This window comes from Strix aluco, chromosome 22 (assembly GCF_031877795.1).
Source record: "Strix aluco isolate bStrAlu1 chromosome 22, bStrAlu1.hap1, whole genome shotgun sequence".
NCBI lineage: Eukaryota > Metazoa > Chordata > Aves > Strigiformes > Strigidae > Strix > Strix aluco.
Window position 1 is genome coordinate 4,442,403 of NC_133952.1, and position 16,668 is coordinate 4,459,070.

The 16,668-nt window shown below is 44.6% G+C and overlaps 1 protein-coding gene across 4 annotated transcripts in view; it reads right to left on the reverse strand.

Moving 5' to 3' along the window:
* Window positions 1-414: 414 nt before the first annotated feature.
* Window positions 415-16,668, reverse strand: part of RERE (arginine-glutamic acid dipeptide repeats) — a 254,855-nt gene continuing 238,601 nt past the window's right edge. For 3 of the 4 annotated variants that reach the window (XM_074848543.1, XM_074848544.1, XM_074848546.1), the window contains 10 exons: window positions 16,514-16,606; window positions 15,534-15,733; window positions 14,117-14,278; window positions 12,635-12,748; window positions 9,916-11,300; window positions 9,313-9,535; window positions 7,320-8,043; window positions 4,960-5,106; window positions 4,567-4,747; window positions 415-3,505 (listed from right to left, as the gene is read on the reverse strand). In XM_074848543.1, the coding sequence (XP_074704644.1) occupies window positions 3,472-3,505; window positions 4,567-4,747; window positions 4,960-5,106; window positions 7,320-8,043; window positions 9,313-9,535; window positions 9,916-11,300; window positions 12,635-12,748; window positions 14,117-14,278; window positions 15,534-15,733; window positions 16,514-16,606 (3,263 nt within the window). In that variant the 3' untranslated portion in view covers window positions 415-3,471. The remainder of the gene's footprint in view (window positions 3,506-4,566; window positions 4,748-4,959; window positions 5,107-7,319; window positions 8,044-9,312; window positions 9,536-9,915; window positions 11,301-12,634; window positions 12,749-14,116; window positions 14,279-15,533; window positions 15,734-16,513; window positions 16,607-16,668) is intronic. The other variant, XM_074848545.1, reaches the window with a different exon arrangement.

Consider the following 16,668-nt stretch of genomic DNA (forward strand, 5'->3'; position numbering starts at 1 on the left):
AGTGAGAGCTTATGCACACGCTTCATTTTAACTACTCGTCTGTGCTCAGGCAGAGCAGTGCCTACAGTATCTGACCACTGTACACAGAAAGCCCCTGAAGTCACGATAGCCAAAACATCCTTACACATTAATTCTTATCAATTTGACTGCTTAACTTATGGAAAAATATGCCAAATTTATGCAGTATGGCCCTAGAGCATAAATGTGCCTCTGGCAGGCAGAATATACTCTGGAACTGGACATGATGTTGGTGTTTTGTGTACTGTGTATTAAAAATGAAATGACCTCAAAGAAGGAAAAAATAAAGCCAGAAAGACAAGACAGCTTTGAAACAGACAAGATGGCCATGCCGGCATCCCATATTATCCCAGATGAAAATAACTCTTTCCCCACTAACAACAATCAACAGACACATTTCGCTTGCAGGCAAAACCTGGCTGCTGTAGTGTAGCTTGGTTTTATTTATGTCCACAAATATTTCAAAAAAATTACAAAATACTCAAATGGAGAGAACACAGAAGTCACGATTTCTGGGTTTCTACTCTGTTTACACTGTGTTATCCCATGGCAAACTACTCATATATACATTAAGCTTCAAGATATATATAAATGTAGCAGTCAGAATGTACACTCTGCTTTAACGGTGCAGTGAAACAAGCTCAACCATGACGACATAGAACAAGAGAGACGTTTCAAAAACACTAAAGCAAAATTAAAAAATAAACTTTCAGAACAGAGGAAAAATAAGAGAGATTTCTTAAAGAAAACCAAAAGGTCTGGGTTGTTTTAACAGGGCATCGAACACCAAGATGGCTTCAAAAACCACTGCATGTAAAGTTGTAGTTAATCATTGGTCTAAAATGGAAGAATTTCAGTGCTTAGCTGAATGATGTGAACAAAAAAACTCCCAGAAATTATCAGAATTACTTTTCTGAAAACAAAAAAAAATAAAAATCAATGAATAGCTTTTAAACAGACTGCAAACTTCAGCTGGAATAAAAAACCAAACAAGAGAGAGAGGACCATGGGAGGCAATTAGCTGCTGCTTTTTTTTTTTTCTTAAGAAGAACTATAGCTAAAAATAACAGCAAAAGAGAAGGATCACAAGAAATGGCTGAAGTGGCTGAACTCCCCCGAACTCCCAAATTCCACATGGTAAAAACAAGGAGAGGAGGTTTAACTGAAATGTGCCTAATTAGACCTTTAAAATAAACGGAGGCACACTCTCTCTGCTGAGCAGACAGATCTTACTAGCTATTCCGCTGTTCACAAAAGTAAAAAAATGTTACTCAGAAGAAAATCATTTCACCTGATCACTGCAGACAGCGACCGAAGGCATTGACTGGAGAAGACTTTAACGTCCTCGATTCTAGATTGACCTCATGGTTTCCAAATCTCAGAAACACTAGCTGTTCCTCCTAATACCTTCCCAGAGAGTTCAAACAGAGCAGATGGAACTGATTAAAGGCTATTGCCAGTTCTTTAGCACTGAGAAATCTGGAATGGAGGACAGAAAAAAAAGGAAGATCAACATCAGCTGCAACAGTCCTCCTCTCTCTCCTATACACTTTTGCCTTAAGCGGACTTAGAATACCCCAATGCATATTTTAATTAGTAAACTGATGTTATTAACTGTCCGACAGTAATCTTTGGGCACTGACACTAGTTTGAGATTCAGGAGGTGGATAAAGCACTGTGCATGCCATGCCTTCCATCAGAATGTATGATTAACTACAAGTTTATCAAACATGGCTCAGTACAGTCCTATGACACAACCATCACACTGAACAGTCTACGACAGCAGAGAGAGAGCACTCATGACTTAAGAGAGAGAATGGGGGGAAGTTATGCACCAGCAGAAAAAACGGCCAGCAGATTCAGATGTCCATTGGTTGCATCACCCTCTGCTCTGGCAAAGAAAATCCATGGCAAAACAGTGGGGAAAAAAAAAAAAATTTCTGCCTAAACAGTAAGCAGAGCTGTCTTCAAAATAATGCTCACTGGCCTTCTGTGTATTCCTCTCCTTTTACCATCCACATGGGAATTAGCCAAGAGGAGTTCCTCAGCACGGACCTGTTGTGTTGGGAGTCAGTAAATGTCACTATCCACATATCTGGTTAATCCCAAAGCAGTAAGTTCCTGAGATACAGAACACTGGTGGCAGTTAAAAAGTTTTTGCCTACAAAAACAAAACTAAAACAGTCAAAGAGAAATATAGACTGGTCTTTGCAAAACAACTTTAAGAACACCGAGTTGCCTAGTCCACTTTTCTTAAGAACATATCAAACATAAGAGGCCAGAAAGGGCACATTCTCCAAAAATATGCACATGCATACAAAATTCCGGCTGTACTAGTTTTGAGCCACGGAACATTTTTAAAAAGAGATTTTAGAACAGATTATTTCTTTGAACTTTTGCCTAAAGCCTAAAACCAACGTAGTTAAAAGTTTCAAAAGGTAACAGGAAAGAAACGTATTATGGCCACACTGAAAATTAACCCTTGAAGTAGGAATCAGAAGGGTAAGCTAGTTCCAAGGGACATCTGTACTGCTGAGAAACCCAACTCAACAGAAATCATCTGCAAAACAGAGAGATGTAACACGAACAAAAAACCCCAAACAACCAAACCAACCAAAAAACCAAGAACAGAAACAGTCATTTGCAACATTATCCCTGCAACTCCCTTTAATGCTTATTGTTGATATCAAACCAAATTTCAAGCTTTTACCCATTTGAAATTATTGATACCCATCATTCCCTTTAATTAAAGGGATAATTATATATATATATTTTATTAAAAAATCAACTCTGTATTCTGTCAATACCAGGTAGGAATTCACAATTTGTGATGTTACTGAAAATCAAGATAAATGTTTCTGGAGTTTTGTTTTGTTTTGTTTCTCCCCTCTACCCAAAAAAAGTTATTTACAGACTTAAAAAGCCATGCTGCAGAACTGAGCTCTCTTTAAAATTATGAAGATTTCCTACAATGTATTAAAATAAAAGTAGATTTTTATTATTATAGCACTTGGATTCAGAGCTTGTTATGTCACCTACTTGCAATCCTTGTTTTTTTTTAAAATAGCTATAGATGCATTGAGTGTCTCTTCACGCACAGTGACTTGTGTTGTGAACCTGATTCTAGCACCTACTCAAAACAAACTAGTAAGAAAAAAAAAAACCAAGATTGCAGGAAGTTCTCTGAATATTCCACACAGTCCTGTATTTTCAATAGGCTTCTGAATACGTTGTCATGCAGGGAGACCCACACCAGTCTTGAGAAATCTTCTCTACAAATGAACACTATGCTGATAAGTCTCTACTTGTTGGGTGGTTGTTTCTGTTTTAAATATATAAAGAAATCTTTATAAGATATTCTTTTCCTTTTGTAGCTCTTATTGTATGTAAAAATGTTCCACTCCTTCCCAAGGACTGGGGTTTCCATAGCCAGCATTACAAATAAATAATTTATTACAACTGTTTGTCGCCTTCTTTCTTCAGTCGACTGAAAGAGAAAGAAAACTCATTTTAACAAAACGAAGGAGGTGTCATGACACTTCAGAGATAGCTTTTGCCTTCCTGCTAACCTCACCGGGGTGCCCTGGAGGGAACAGAGGTCGCAACAGGACTTGTGAGCTTTCAGCACAAAAATGAGAGCCACTGTAACAGCAGTGATAACACTGTCTGTTGTGGGAGAAGTGGTGACCTTTTGCTACTGGAGCGCTCCTTACATGTGAGCAAGATCACTAGTGGCAGCTCATCAAGCTTTTGCTTTATCTGCAGTTGCAGATGTGACAGTCGGCTTCAGGCAGACTGCCTGCCCCCACAGCACAGGGCCGCCAGGCAATTTTGGAGAGCAGAAGCAAGGACTGAAACACCAGAGTAAAGCAGGTGTTTAATATGCTGCTTCCTACATATCCTTGCTACCCACAGACACACGGAATGACCCTTGCTAGGTGCTGGTGGCTTCTTCTTCTTAGCTGACATATTGCCAGTGGTCACTGTCGAACAGGAGCTAAGGTGGTGTCGCGTAAGGTAGGCCAAGGAGAGAACCGCTCTACTACCAACCCCACAGAGCATTCTGGAGAGAAAGAACTCGCATCATTCATCTAGACATTCTCAGCTGGTAATGCAGGATCCGTATTGTTCACACATTTCAACCTCCTATTGCCCTTAGTCATTTTTTAAGATTTACTGAATTCTACCTTTCTCATTCATAAAGCTTTACCCACCCTCCTCCACTGTTCTCAAGGAAGAGAGAGAGATACGGAAGCAGCAATTCTAGTCTCACACTAAAAACCCCAATCAGAGGCAATTCTGCAATGTAAGACTCAACTAGTCTACATCCGTGCCAATAATTTGGACCTAGCTTCCAATCTGTCGTATCACCTGTGCCCAAATTAGGTCTTAGTACAGCTTCACCATCTTCCATAACTGCATCAGGACAGTAACTCAGCACACAGTAACAAAGGCAGTAATTCAGAAGAAAAAAAGATGGAACGTGGAGAAAGATGAAGGAAGCTGCAGCACCCCCACATCTCCAAAAGCCTTTATTGCACCTCTCACCTGTAATAATCTTCCTGACTTGGTAGATGACCACCATGCATGTGAGGATGCCCATGCAACCACTGCTGCTCCATTGCCAGTCTCTGCAGCTCTGCTGACTGGGCATGCATGGCCTGCAGCTGGTGGGCTGCCGACATCGGAGGTGGAATGGCACCAGGCAGATCTCGTGGATAAGGAGTACCTACGAGAGAGTTGCCCATTTTTAGACACTTCTTTGCTATGAGGTCTGCAGAGTTGTCCCATGAAGCTTTAAACAAACCAACCAACCTTTGGCTGTAACCTAACTTACAGCTCAACCCCACTAACTCCCCTCCCAAGAACTAAGACCCAGAAGGAAAGATGACAGTTCAGATCAAGAGCCAAACTTTGTAAAGGACCAGAAAATGCTCTCACCAAAGACTGGATGTCGGAGCATTTCATGCTCATGAGGTGGCTGCCCTAGCAATGGGTTGGGGATGGTCCCAGGTGGGTAGGGAAAACGTGCCAAATGGGGTCCCGCGGCTAAAGGATCCACCAGCGGATGAACAGGTCCTGCTGAACCTTTAAAAAAAGGTAAGAAAGTAAACAATCAACTGCTTTGGGAAGCACCACTCACTGCTGGGAGGTCAAAAGTCCTGTTAGACTTGAGCTAGAGCAGCATTTGGCTTGACTGGCATGTAATTACCAGGACTTTAGCTCCAGCCAACTCCCTTTTTTATCTTCAAGTGACATCTGCTTACCAAACAGTCTTAATTGTTAAAGCAACAACCCGGGGCTTTCAATTTCTACAAGAAATCCACCAACCAACAGGGAAAACCAAATATGCTCAACAGTTAGAAAAAAATTTCCCCAAAACTCTCTATTTCACCTTTACACATAAAATTAAAGGAACACTAGTGACATTTAGTACAAAGCACCTGAGTAGTCTTCTGACTTTAGCAATATACTACTTGATAAGCCAAAAGCTGGCAAAAACCTTTGTTTGCAAAAGATGACATTGTCACCATCCTTGTGTGGAGGGGACACCTGTAGACAACCTCTCTGATCTCACTTTACCAACATAATGAAAAAAAGACACTAGCAAAATCTTAAAAATACTTAACTCACCACCGTATCTGCAATCTCTGCACGTTAAGCTGTTTGCAGATTGCAGAGGAACCACAGATGAGAGGAATGCAACTCAGCTAACACAATTCTCCCTCAGCTGTTATCTGGTCCAGAGCAGAAATCGTGGGGTCATTTTACACTCTGTTCACCCCTCCTCTAAGCAGACATACAGGTTACGCACTTTAGGGCCTTACTCACCTATGGAGCTACTCTGGAGCAAGAGCTACTTGGAGACACTCAAGCGCCCCTATTTTAACCTGGCACCCAGGATTAAAGCCAAATTACTTTTCAAATACAGGTAAGAGAGACTTGACAATGAATTGACTTGGCTTTGCCCGCACCAGTCTCTTGCTAGACCGAGACTAAGGAATGTACTACCCATATTTTTGTCCACAACAAATAACTGGGGAGTATCTAGACATACCTGCAGAGGTGGTGACTTACCTGACAACAGAAACCTTGTACAGACAAGATCTATGACAAATTCTTCTGCTATTAATGGGGTCGGCAAACCTGCCTCAGACTGAACCAGTCTGTAATCTGTGCAGTCAGTCTCAACCAATATCCACAGCTGACAGCTTTAAGGATGCTGATATTCAGCGCTCTCATCTCCTACCTGTAACCCCCTGCCCCTCAATCTCACAAGACCCTGCTGCTTTCCTTGCTGTATGATTTGGCTTCTGAAACAGCACTCAAATTCCTTCCAAACTGCCAAAAAGCAGACATCCCAGCTATGTTTAATGCATACTGCTCCAAGGCCAAGTATGCTATATTTGCCTGCACAAATACTACATTTGTAGCCAGCTGCACCAGAAGCTGCACTTTTAAGTACTTGGACTTTTTTTTCCCCCCTTACTTGGCAGCTACTGCACCTGGTGCCTTGCTATGTTCTCTCCAGTCTGCCACCAGAAAATCAGAAAAATTCTGCTTAGTGCCTCATCTTCCAGACACCAGAATTCTAGAGGAGTAGCCACATAGCTTGCTTTAAAAATGAGCGAGGCATCAATTCATTTTTGAGACTATTAAATACTTTGGGAAAAATCTTTCCACATATAAGAATGTACTGTAGCTAAAAAGATGCCAACCCATCAATTTAGATGGTTCTTATGAGAATTGTGACAGTTTCAGCTCAGCTAAAGCCAGATAGCTGGCATGTCAAACAGCTAAAGAGATGAAGTCTTTCTCTCCTGATTTTTTTTTCAGCTCCTTTTCAGCTATAACTCATATAACATAACAGCCATTAGCAGTGTTACCAGTTCCATGACATCTCTCCTACTGAACTCCCTTCACCCAGCGGAGTCTCCACCTGTACACCAGACACCACTGTAAGGTGGTGCTCTAGGACTCCAGTACTTTAAAAAAAAACCAAACCACAACAAACCAGCAAACCTTTTACAGTGACAGTGTGCGGCCTTCAAAAAGATCACTGTACTGTTATCATCGTTTACTTTATCACTGTTATGGGTCCACCCTCCCAAAAAATAATCGTTTGCGTTTCAGTTATCACAACCTTATACAGTACAGAAGTCAGAGCACGTACAAGGAAACAGGGATTTTGTTACTTGAGCTCCAGAGTCACCGTTTTGGCCTGTTTTGGGTAGACTTCTGCTGACAGCTCAGGAGAGAGGTTCCCCAGGAAACTGCCCAGCCCCTTTCCCTGGGCTCACCTTGATGTAAGGGATCCTGCTGATGTAGGTGTAAATGCGAGTGTATGTGTGAATGTTGGTGATGGTGAGGCGTAACGTTGAACATCTGGAGCCGCGCCAACGGGTCGTTAGTCAGCGATGCCATCCGCTCCGCGTGTATTCTCTCTGCTGCCAGTCTGTCAGGGTAGCTCATTTCAGGCCGTAACTGCGGGCCTGCCAGTGCAAGTCTCTCTCTTTCGAGGGGGTTCAAACCCGGATGGAAGGAAGCAAATGGGTGAGGTCCTGCTGTTGGGGGAATAGTCAGTGCACCATGCCTGGCAAAATGCTCCATGGGGTTAGTAGCTGGGTGCAGGGCATCTAGCTCTGGGGGCTTCACCTCAAAGCCAGGTTTCATCCTCTCTCTCAACTCCCTTTCCCGGATTTCTCGCTCCCGGATTTCCCGCTCTCGCAGCTCTCGTTCCCGAATGGTGGGATCCACATTGTAGAGGCCAGGCATGTGGTAGGCCAGAAGTGGATCAGTGGGGTTCAGGGGGACAAAGAAGGGATGATTACGGTTTGTTGGCGACATGACATGAGGACGGGCATATTCACTCAGTGTTCGTAAAGCAGGTGTATCTGGACCGATGTATGGTGGTACAGCAGCGATGGTCGTCGGTGGAGGTTCAAATGAAGGTCTCATATGTGCTGGCCCGCTGAGCTGAGACTCTCCAAGACGGCCTTCATGGGAGGAGCTGGATACCTTCTGCTGCACAGAATGGGGGAAGAGATTTTCAATTCAACACATTTGGCTTAAAGACACAGCAGGCAGACACTTCCCTTCTTGTGCTTCAAGCTCTAAGAGGAGGTAAGTTCAGCCTGATGAGCCTCACAACCCCAGCACTTGTGTGCTCCAATGTGGTTTGGGGAAGAACTGGGTTCTGTCTATCCTGTAGGCCACTTTGTAGCGGCAGCCTCAAAGCTACACTAACAGCTTTACAGTTAGTAGAGCAGGAACTAGTTGGTAGATGTCACAACTATGAGCAACAGCTGGCTGGTACAGGTCACTAGAGACTACCAGTCCTGTTCACAGCGTGTTCTTCCTCTCCTCTCCACACTCACTTGCGACCTAGAACTTACTAAACCCAAGCAAACTCATCTCCATGATGTGCAGCACAATAAATGCCACTCCTTTCACATCGTGACTTTGCAGCCTGCTCTCCCCTCCTGTACGAGGGCAGCATAGCACCTCTGGGGAGGGCAATAAGCACAGTTTACCCACCCAATTGCCCAAGGATCCCTACCCCCAAAATGAAGTGAAGTCCCCATACGTGACACACCCCTTAACAGACAGATGCTATATCCTGAATTTTATAACCCTACAGAAACACATAGCTCTGATTCAGATCTCTGAAATGCACCTGGAACAGTAAGACTTTATCACCTTCTTTTTCAGCATCAGTAGTGCCTTACCAACCTACCAATTCTGTGTGCCCAGAAGCAATCATTCCTTTCTGACAGGCCACAGAAAAATGGATTAGTTGTGTGGGCTCTTTATACCAAGACTGGAGTTTGGGTCTCCCCATTAAAAAAAAAAAAAAAAATCTACATGCCTTTAAAGTTCACTTCAAATTTAAAAAGTCTTTAGAACCCCTTTTTCCAGACAGCACTCTTGTGCCTGCACAGCAGTAGAAGGTACACAAAGGCACTCACTGTATTTGCACAGATCTCTTTCCTACTGAAAGTAAACGTAAATACTTGGCCTAGTTATCCCCAGCGGCATTGGCTTCCCACACATCAGAACCAGGCCAGGAGCAGAAACTCTCCATTTCCTTTAAAGAGAAGCAAGTCCCAGGCAGGGCGGGAGGTGCTCACAGCTGGTTGGCTTTCACTCAATACACCAGGCTCTCGTATCCACAAACACCCGACTGCTCACGCACTAAAGCACTTCTGGGGATTTGCATTCCGTAGTCACCTCCGGGTCAGATCCTACCATGCCAACTTCCCTTAAACAGCTCTTAGCTACAAATAAACCTACCGCAGCTCTTTCTGCTTCTCTTTCACGCTCACGCTCCCTCTCTCTTTCCTTCTCTTTTTCTTTTTCTCTTTCCCTCTCTTCTCTGGCTTTCTGCTCTGCTTCCCTTTTGGCCTTTTCAATGGCCTCTTCTCTCTTCTTGGCCAGTTTTGATCCTGCCAGAGGCATAAAGTACAAGTCTGCTCTTGAGCATGAATTGTAGCCACGGTCCAGGTGCTTATAGAACCTGAAAGAAAGGAAACAGAAAGAGCTTAGCCCTGGGAAAGATGCAAGATTTAAGAGCTGTATGTAGAAAAAAGCCCAGAGTATAGCACTACCCGCTTCCCCAAAAGTCATGAGAAAACTAATTGTACCATATTACTCTACAGAAGAGTGGAGTATAAAACCCCTCTCACAATTACAAACTGTAATGCCCTCTCTGAATATGCTGGCTGAAACAGCAACTTTTCAGAAAAAAAGAGCAAAATCATGCTAGAAAGAGAGGCTGACAAGATGCAGATGTAAAATACACCCAGCTCCCAGAGGAGCTGATTTCTCGGCTTTTGGGAGTGCCCTGCTACACAGAAAAACAGCACATTAAGGAAGCACTGCTGACAACCTCCGTACCTGGCTGACTGACTGGCGTGACTTGGTGTATCCACCACAGTAGGTTCTGGTGATGGACTTCTGGGTGGAGGGGGAGGGCTTTCTGGTTCCTCAGCTTCATCTGGGACTTCTTCTTTGATTTGAATAGGTGGTAGCGTGCACGCTGTCACCACTGGCACGTTTCCACTAGAAGCTGCTGATGTGGAGATGGAAGTCTGAAGCGGAATGCCAGGCACGGTGGGTGGCGTGGAAGTGGAGGGGCAAGAAGGAGGGGTGATGGAAGGTGGGCCTCCAGGGACAAACGGATGCTGAGAAAAGGGGGGCTGGGAGGATACCTGATGGAGCCCAGAGGGGGGGTGATTAGCAGGTGGGGGAAGGCTCTGACTCTGCGTCAGTACAGGAGGTTGGGCTTGCGAAGACTGCAGCGGTTGGCTTTGAGGCATCAGCTGCAAAGGAGGAGGGTGTGCAGATGGAGGATGGTGAGTGGAGAGGGAGCTCAGCGGTTTTAAAGCAGGTGGTGGAGGCAAGTTGGAGTTCATTGAGAATGGAGAAGGACCAGAGAGATGAGGAGGGTGCTTGTGGGATGGAGCAGTGGGGAGCTGAGGGATTGGGGTGGTAGGGGGAGGTTTGATGTGAGGCATGGCCATGGGCGCAGGGGGCAAGGGCTGCTCCCGCGGAGGCTGAGCCTGCTGCAGCGAGGTTGCAGTCGGCAGGACAGGCTGCGTCACCTGAACCTGGAGAGCAGAGTGAGAATGAGACGGCGCTTGCGTCTGGAGGGGAACCTGAGACTGAGGTGACTGAGTGGGGAGGGAAAAGGGCTGGGAAGGAACGGGATGAGGCAGGAGGGGCTGGGCCTGCAGGCTGTGAGGGGCGGGCTGGGCCTGACTGTGGAGCGGAGGCTGCGAGTGGGGCTGTGAAGAGGTGGGGGTCGGCTGGCTCTGCGACACGCTCAGGGGCTGCAGAGGTGGGTGAGGCGATGGGAGCCTCTGCGGGTGCAAAGCGGGGGCCTGCTGTATGTGAGAATGAGGTGGCGGCGGCGCAGGGGGCTGGGGCTGGCTCGAGGGCTGGGATGCTGACGGCGAGACCTGCGGTGCAGCCGAAGTAGCGCTCGATGCTGCTGGCAGCGATGCTGGTAGCTGGGCTGATATGGGTGGCGTAGGAGGGGGAGCCTGGCCAGATCCGCTCTGTGCCTGAAGCACTTGGGGCTGTGCCTGCAGCACTTGCTGCTGAGCTGATGAATCCGAGTCGCTCTCATTGTCTTGAGGGCTAGGGATGCTGGGTGACGTGCTCCGGTTATCCTGGTCGATGTCCTTGGGATCACTGCTCCCCTCGTCATTGACACTGCGGCTGTCAGAGCTCTCACCTTCACCCTCACCCTCCGAGGGAGAGTTTGGCCTGCTGATCTCCTGCAGGGAGAGAGGGAATAATGCTGTGCATGACAAAACTGCACAAAGAACATTACCAGCGTGCCACAGGATGCAACCTATTGCACATGCTGTGCAAACCCAAGTACAAGTACCACCCTTTGAACCTCACAAGACTTAAAACAGCACAGGCAACATAAATATCCGAAGGGAGAGTGCAAAGACAACAGAGCCAGGCTCTTTTTAGTAGGGTCCAGTGGCAAGAGGCACAAACTGAAACACAGGAGGTTCTGCCTGAACATAATGAAACACTTTTTCACTATGAGGCTGCCCAGAAAGACTGTGGACTCTCCATCTTTGAAGATATTCAAAAGCCATCTGGACACAGTCCAGGGCGGTCGGCTCTAGGTGGCTCTGCTTGAGCTGAGAGGGTGGACCAGCTGACCTTCAGGTCCCTTCCAACCTCAATCATTCTGTGATTCTGTAATATGGAAAGCTCAGTGCCAAAATTCCCAAATCCTGTGCACAGACTGAACCTGGTCAGGTACACGGAGCTGAAAAGACATCCTGAAAGTATTTCAATTGAGCTTTGATACCATTAAATCGAGAGTACTCCAGTAGTGGTCTTCTAACTTGCCGCAGAAGAATAAAAAATGAATTTCAATTAAAAAAAAATTGGGTGGAAAATAATCCAAGTATACTCCTGTATGGCTGATACTGATATTAAATCAAAACAAACAAACAAAAGACTTCTGGACTTACCCTGTATCATTCCATTTAGAATCACAGAATCACAGAGTCATTCCGGTTGGAAAAGACCCTCGGGATCATCGAGTCCAACCATCAGCCCTACTCTACAAAGCTCTCCCCTACCCCACATCCCCCAACATCTCATCTAAACGACCCTTAAACACACCCAGGGATGGTGACTCCACCCCCTCCCTGGGCAGCCTATTCCACTCTCTGACCACTCCTTCTGTGAAAATTTTTTTTCTAATGTCCAGTCTAAACCTCCCCTGTTGCAGTTTAAAGCCGTTCCCTCTTGTTCTGTCACTAATTCCCTGTGAGAAGAGACCAGCACCAACCTCTCTACAACGTCCTTTCAGGGAGCTGTAGAGAGTGATGAGGTCTCCCCTCAGCCTTCTCCTCCTCACAATGAACAGTCCCAGCTCCTTCAATCTCTCCTCATAGGATTTGTTCTCCAGGCCCTTCACCAGGGAACACATCACAATACTGGTTGCTTTCCAGCCATAGATTAAGTTACAATTTGCTATGGCCTAAATTGATTTAATGCTTTTGGTTTGTTATTGGGTTTGCACCCCCTCCCACTCTCAAACCACTCTCCTGAGAGAAAAATATTCCTCTGTGGGACTCACTTGAGTTTTGGATTTTTTGGCATTGGACCTATCAGGTTCCTCTGTGTCAGAAGCTGCCTTTTCCCGCTGCCTCTTGGAGTTCTTGAGAGGAGAAGATACCTCTTCTTTTATCTTCTGCCACAAACGGAGCAGAACACAACAGTTACCGGTGATGTAAATGCAAAAGTAAATCGAGCATAGGTCAGTGCTACTATATTCATACAAATAAATAAGAAAGGGTTCCTACGCAGTAGGAGAACTGATCAGAAGTTGAGAAAGTCAGTATTTAACAACAATCCAGGACGCATCTGTCCCTCTGTCCAGTTACAGGTTGCAGGGGGAATCTGCTCAGGAGCTGCTCCTGTATTCTGCCATCTGCCAGGAGCAGCTCCCCGAAGAGCTGCATCTACATAATGCTCTAGCCACTCCCTCTGGAGGTCAAATTTAAACCAGAACCCAAATCAGACTGCAATTTTACTTCTGCAGACAGAAAGCCAGGGAGCAGTTTGCACACAAACCCTGCACACGTTTCCGACACAAGCAAGCAGGAAAATGAAAACATCAAGTAAAGCATCCCTCATCATGCAGAGGTGGTCTCAAACTTTGGAAGTGAAGGACCATTTTAAACAAAGCAGCTGTCAGCTGTGCAGGATCAAGTCTATCAGGAACTCGTACCAGGTCAACTGGCCCAGTATATTCTTCTAACAGAGACCAACTCCAGTTGTTAACAGGATGGAGCAAGAATTTCTGCAGTAGACGGGCACAGGGTAAGCCTCTTTTTACCACATGGAAGTCTTGCTTTACTCCTGATATTTTGAAAGGGATATTTTTATATCCCCTCGAATATAGGGCTAACACTGAGTAGCTATTACAAGATTACTACCTTCTTTTATGGCCTGGGACAGCTTTATACATCACATAATTATCTAACCTAACTTCAAATTTTGCTAAGTTCTCAGTTTTATCACGTGAAACCTTGCTCCATACTCCAGTTTTCACTATTTTTCTTTTTAAAATACTTGTTTTTAAACAGACAAAACTGTCAGCTTGCTCTGAAAAATCAAGCAAATATACATACAGAAAAACAGTAACAGAAGTAGTCTCAATTACTACATATTCACATTCCTTTGTAAACAAAGATTAAGTACTGCTTTAAAAAAATCCCCAAAACTGTCTAGTTGTCTCACATAGAGCATTTCTGTATTTATTACTGTATTACTTCCACGAGCCTAATGCTTACATTTGCATCTGAAACTGAAGGATTAATTTATCATGAGAGCAGTAAGGTTATGTGGGGGTACTTTAATGATCACTACTCGTCCTTACGTACAGGAACAAAGCATCAGTCAGATACACCATTAAATTTTTTGCTTATCCACACAAGCAGGAATTTCTAGGTCACGGAGAGATTCCCTGACTTCCTAGAATCTGCATCTCATTGAGCTGACTGAAGAGGCCTCAGGTGTCCAGTTCTAACACAAAAGAAGAACGGGAAAATTTTACCTTGGTAGACTTCTTCACTGAATCTGCTTTGCTGTCATTACTGGAGGTGCTGGCAGCGCTAGGGGAGTTGCGGCCACTGGAACGGATGTCTTCATTAATAGGTGAGGCTCTACCATCAGGGCTGGCTGGCTGCTTTTTACGACCACTACGTAGTGTAGACATCTATTCGTTTAACAGAAATAAAAGTGTATCAGAGTCAGCATTCGTCCAACCTCTTTACTTTTTTCTGTCTTACATCAGGGGTGTGGAAGGACCACTCCTGCGAAGAGCTTGAAAAATTAAAAACGAAGAGCATTTAACATCGTTACAATTTTTCCTTCAAAGCTCCATTTGGACTTAAAGGTAAAAAGAGGCAAATCTGTAACTTAGCGGATTTTCAAAAAATTAAGTGCTGATTATTTTATTGAATAGTGTCTGATAGAAATGACACCAATAGAAAGATGTTCCAAACCTGCTGCTGTTTACATGCTAAGTTTTCTTTATAAAATGCATGCACACACATTTGTAAGTGTGCATACACACACAGTAAGGTAGGAGAGGACCCTCATGTTCCATTAAAAAAAAAAGTTTATCTGTTGGCACTCAAGCACTCAAGACCAGTTTCCAAAACCAGTTTTAGTGTGCTCCTGCTATGCAATAAGGAATCACAGCAGAGTACATTTCAATAATTAATGCTGTTTCCCTCCCAGTGTGGCAGTTTTTTGGATGACTGGCGACCATAAAAACACTGACAGTGTAGCCTCACAAGGTATTTAGAAGCAATGGTCATATCATCACAATCAGAAAGATGGAGAGGGGAGGGCAAGAAAAAGAAATGTATCTGCTGCTTTCTAGCAGCCACAACCCAAAGCAAACATCAAATTAACTAGAGCTGCTGTCAGAGTTCTCACAAGTGCCTTGTGCACAGTAAAGCTCCCAGCATTTCACCCCGAGTAAAAACTCTGTGACAGAGCACACTAACCACAGGAGCAAACTACACTTTTCTGTAGGGGAGAGATTTTAAGTCCAGTAATACAAGGAGACCACATGAACAGCATTTCATTTTTTAAAACTCTTCCTTTAAAACAAGCCCAAGGGCTTACCTCTGACAGGATCCAGCTGGAAGGAGGATACATACTAGTACAAAATCTGTAATGACACACCGGCCAAGTGCCCCCTTATAATGACAGTCCACTGCCAGTCATTAAAAACATGGAAATAGCAAGTTTGACTAGAACTCGCAGAAGAGACATTTCAGCTCTTTTTTCCAAAGAAAGCCTCAGCCTCAGCAAATCTCACCCTTGCACACACAAACGCAGCAGCAGGCACATACCATGGCAAAGCAAGATGAAGAAAGCGTCATTTTAGAAGTCTGACCACCTTCTTCCAGACAACACCTCTTTCAGAAGAAGCTGCAATGCAAGAGTGTTAAGCCTACCGAGCCTCGACTCCGCCTTGTCCTCATGCTATGCTTTCCACTAAGTCCATCATCTTCCTCTTTGACAGGCTTAAACATAAAGGGTGGAGGGTCCACAGGCTTCTCAATGGGCGGCAGCTCTCCGTATTTTTTGAAGTGAATGCGACAATCGGTGCACAATAAAATGTTTTCTCGACCGCCGTGGTGCCAGTCCTTGGAGGCTTGGGGCAGGAAAAGCAACAGCTTAGAAACGCGCAGTGTACCAGATACTCAGTACAAACCCATTGCATTATTTAAAAAAAAAGCACACAACTACTAGAAAAGTAGCTGCTTTTCTACAGGCAACAAAGTTGGAGAAATTTCTGCAAAACTTTTGTCCTGTTCCAGGCTTGGTCTGTGTTCCAGTGCACATTCCAATTTACAAAACTACTTGTATACTTGAGCAACTACAGCTCTGAAAACAAAGAAAGCAGCCTTATCTGCTCTACCTGGGAGCTAACAGGCAGCTATTATTCTCCAAAACTGTGGTTTCTTAAAGTGAAGTGAGCGATGAAATTTCTCATTTCCTTCCCCTCCCTATTTTGGGGCTCACACTTCCATGCCACGCATATGCCCAAATATCAGACAACCTTAAGGAACACCTACAGGAATAAGGCTGCTGCAGGAGAGATTTGATGCAGCATAAAGAAGTTTTGTGTGTGACAGTCACCGTCCAATACTGATTTGCTGTATTGCAAATTGATTATACAGATTACAGATTATGTAGATTTTTGCCCCGTATAAATGTCTACCTCTTAGGATTCTCCTTTGTCACTGCAATATTAATTTACAATGGCAAAGCGTGATTAACTCTACTAGGAATGCTGCATATTTTAGCTGATTCAACCCTACATTCTTTTGAACAGCTGTACAAGCACACGAACTGCTCTTGCTTGAATGAAGCTGCATTAAATAGGCAGTAGCAGAAGGGAGAGAGACCCAGCAATGAATCAGGTGCATACTGGTTGTGAAGCAGTGACGACAGGCGTAGCCCTTCAGTTCCTGTTCGCTGTCCTCGCTGTCAAAGTCATCTTCACTGGCCGAGCTCAAGTCCACTGAATAAGTAAAGAACAAGGGAAGAAGAACAAAATGGAAGAGAACAACTCAGCAGGATTTT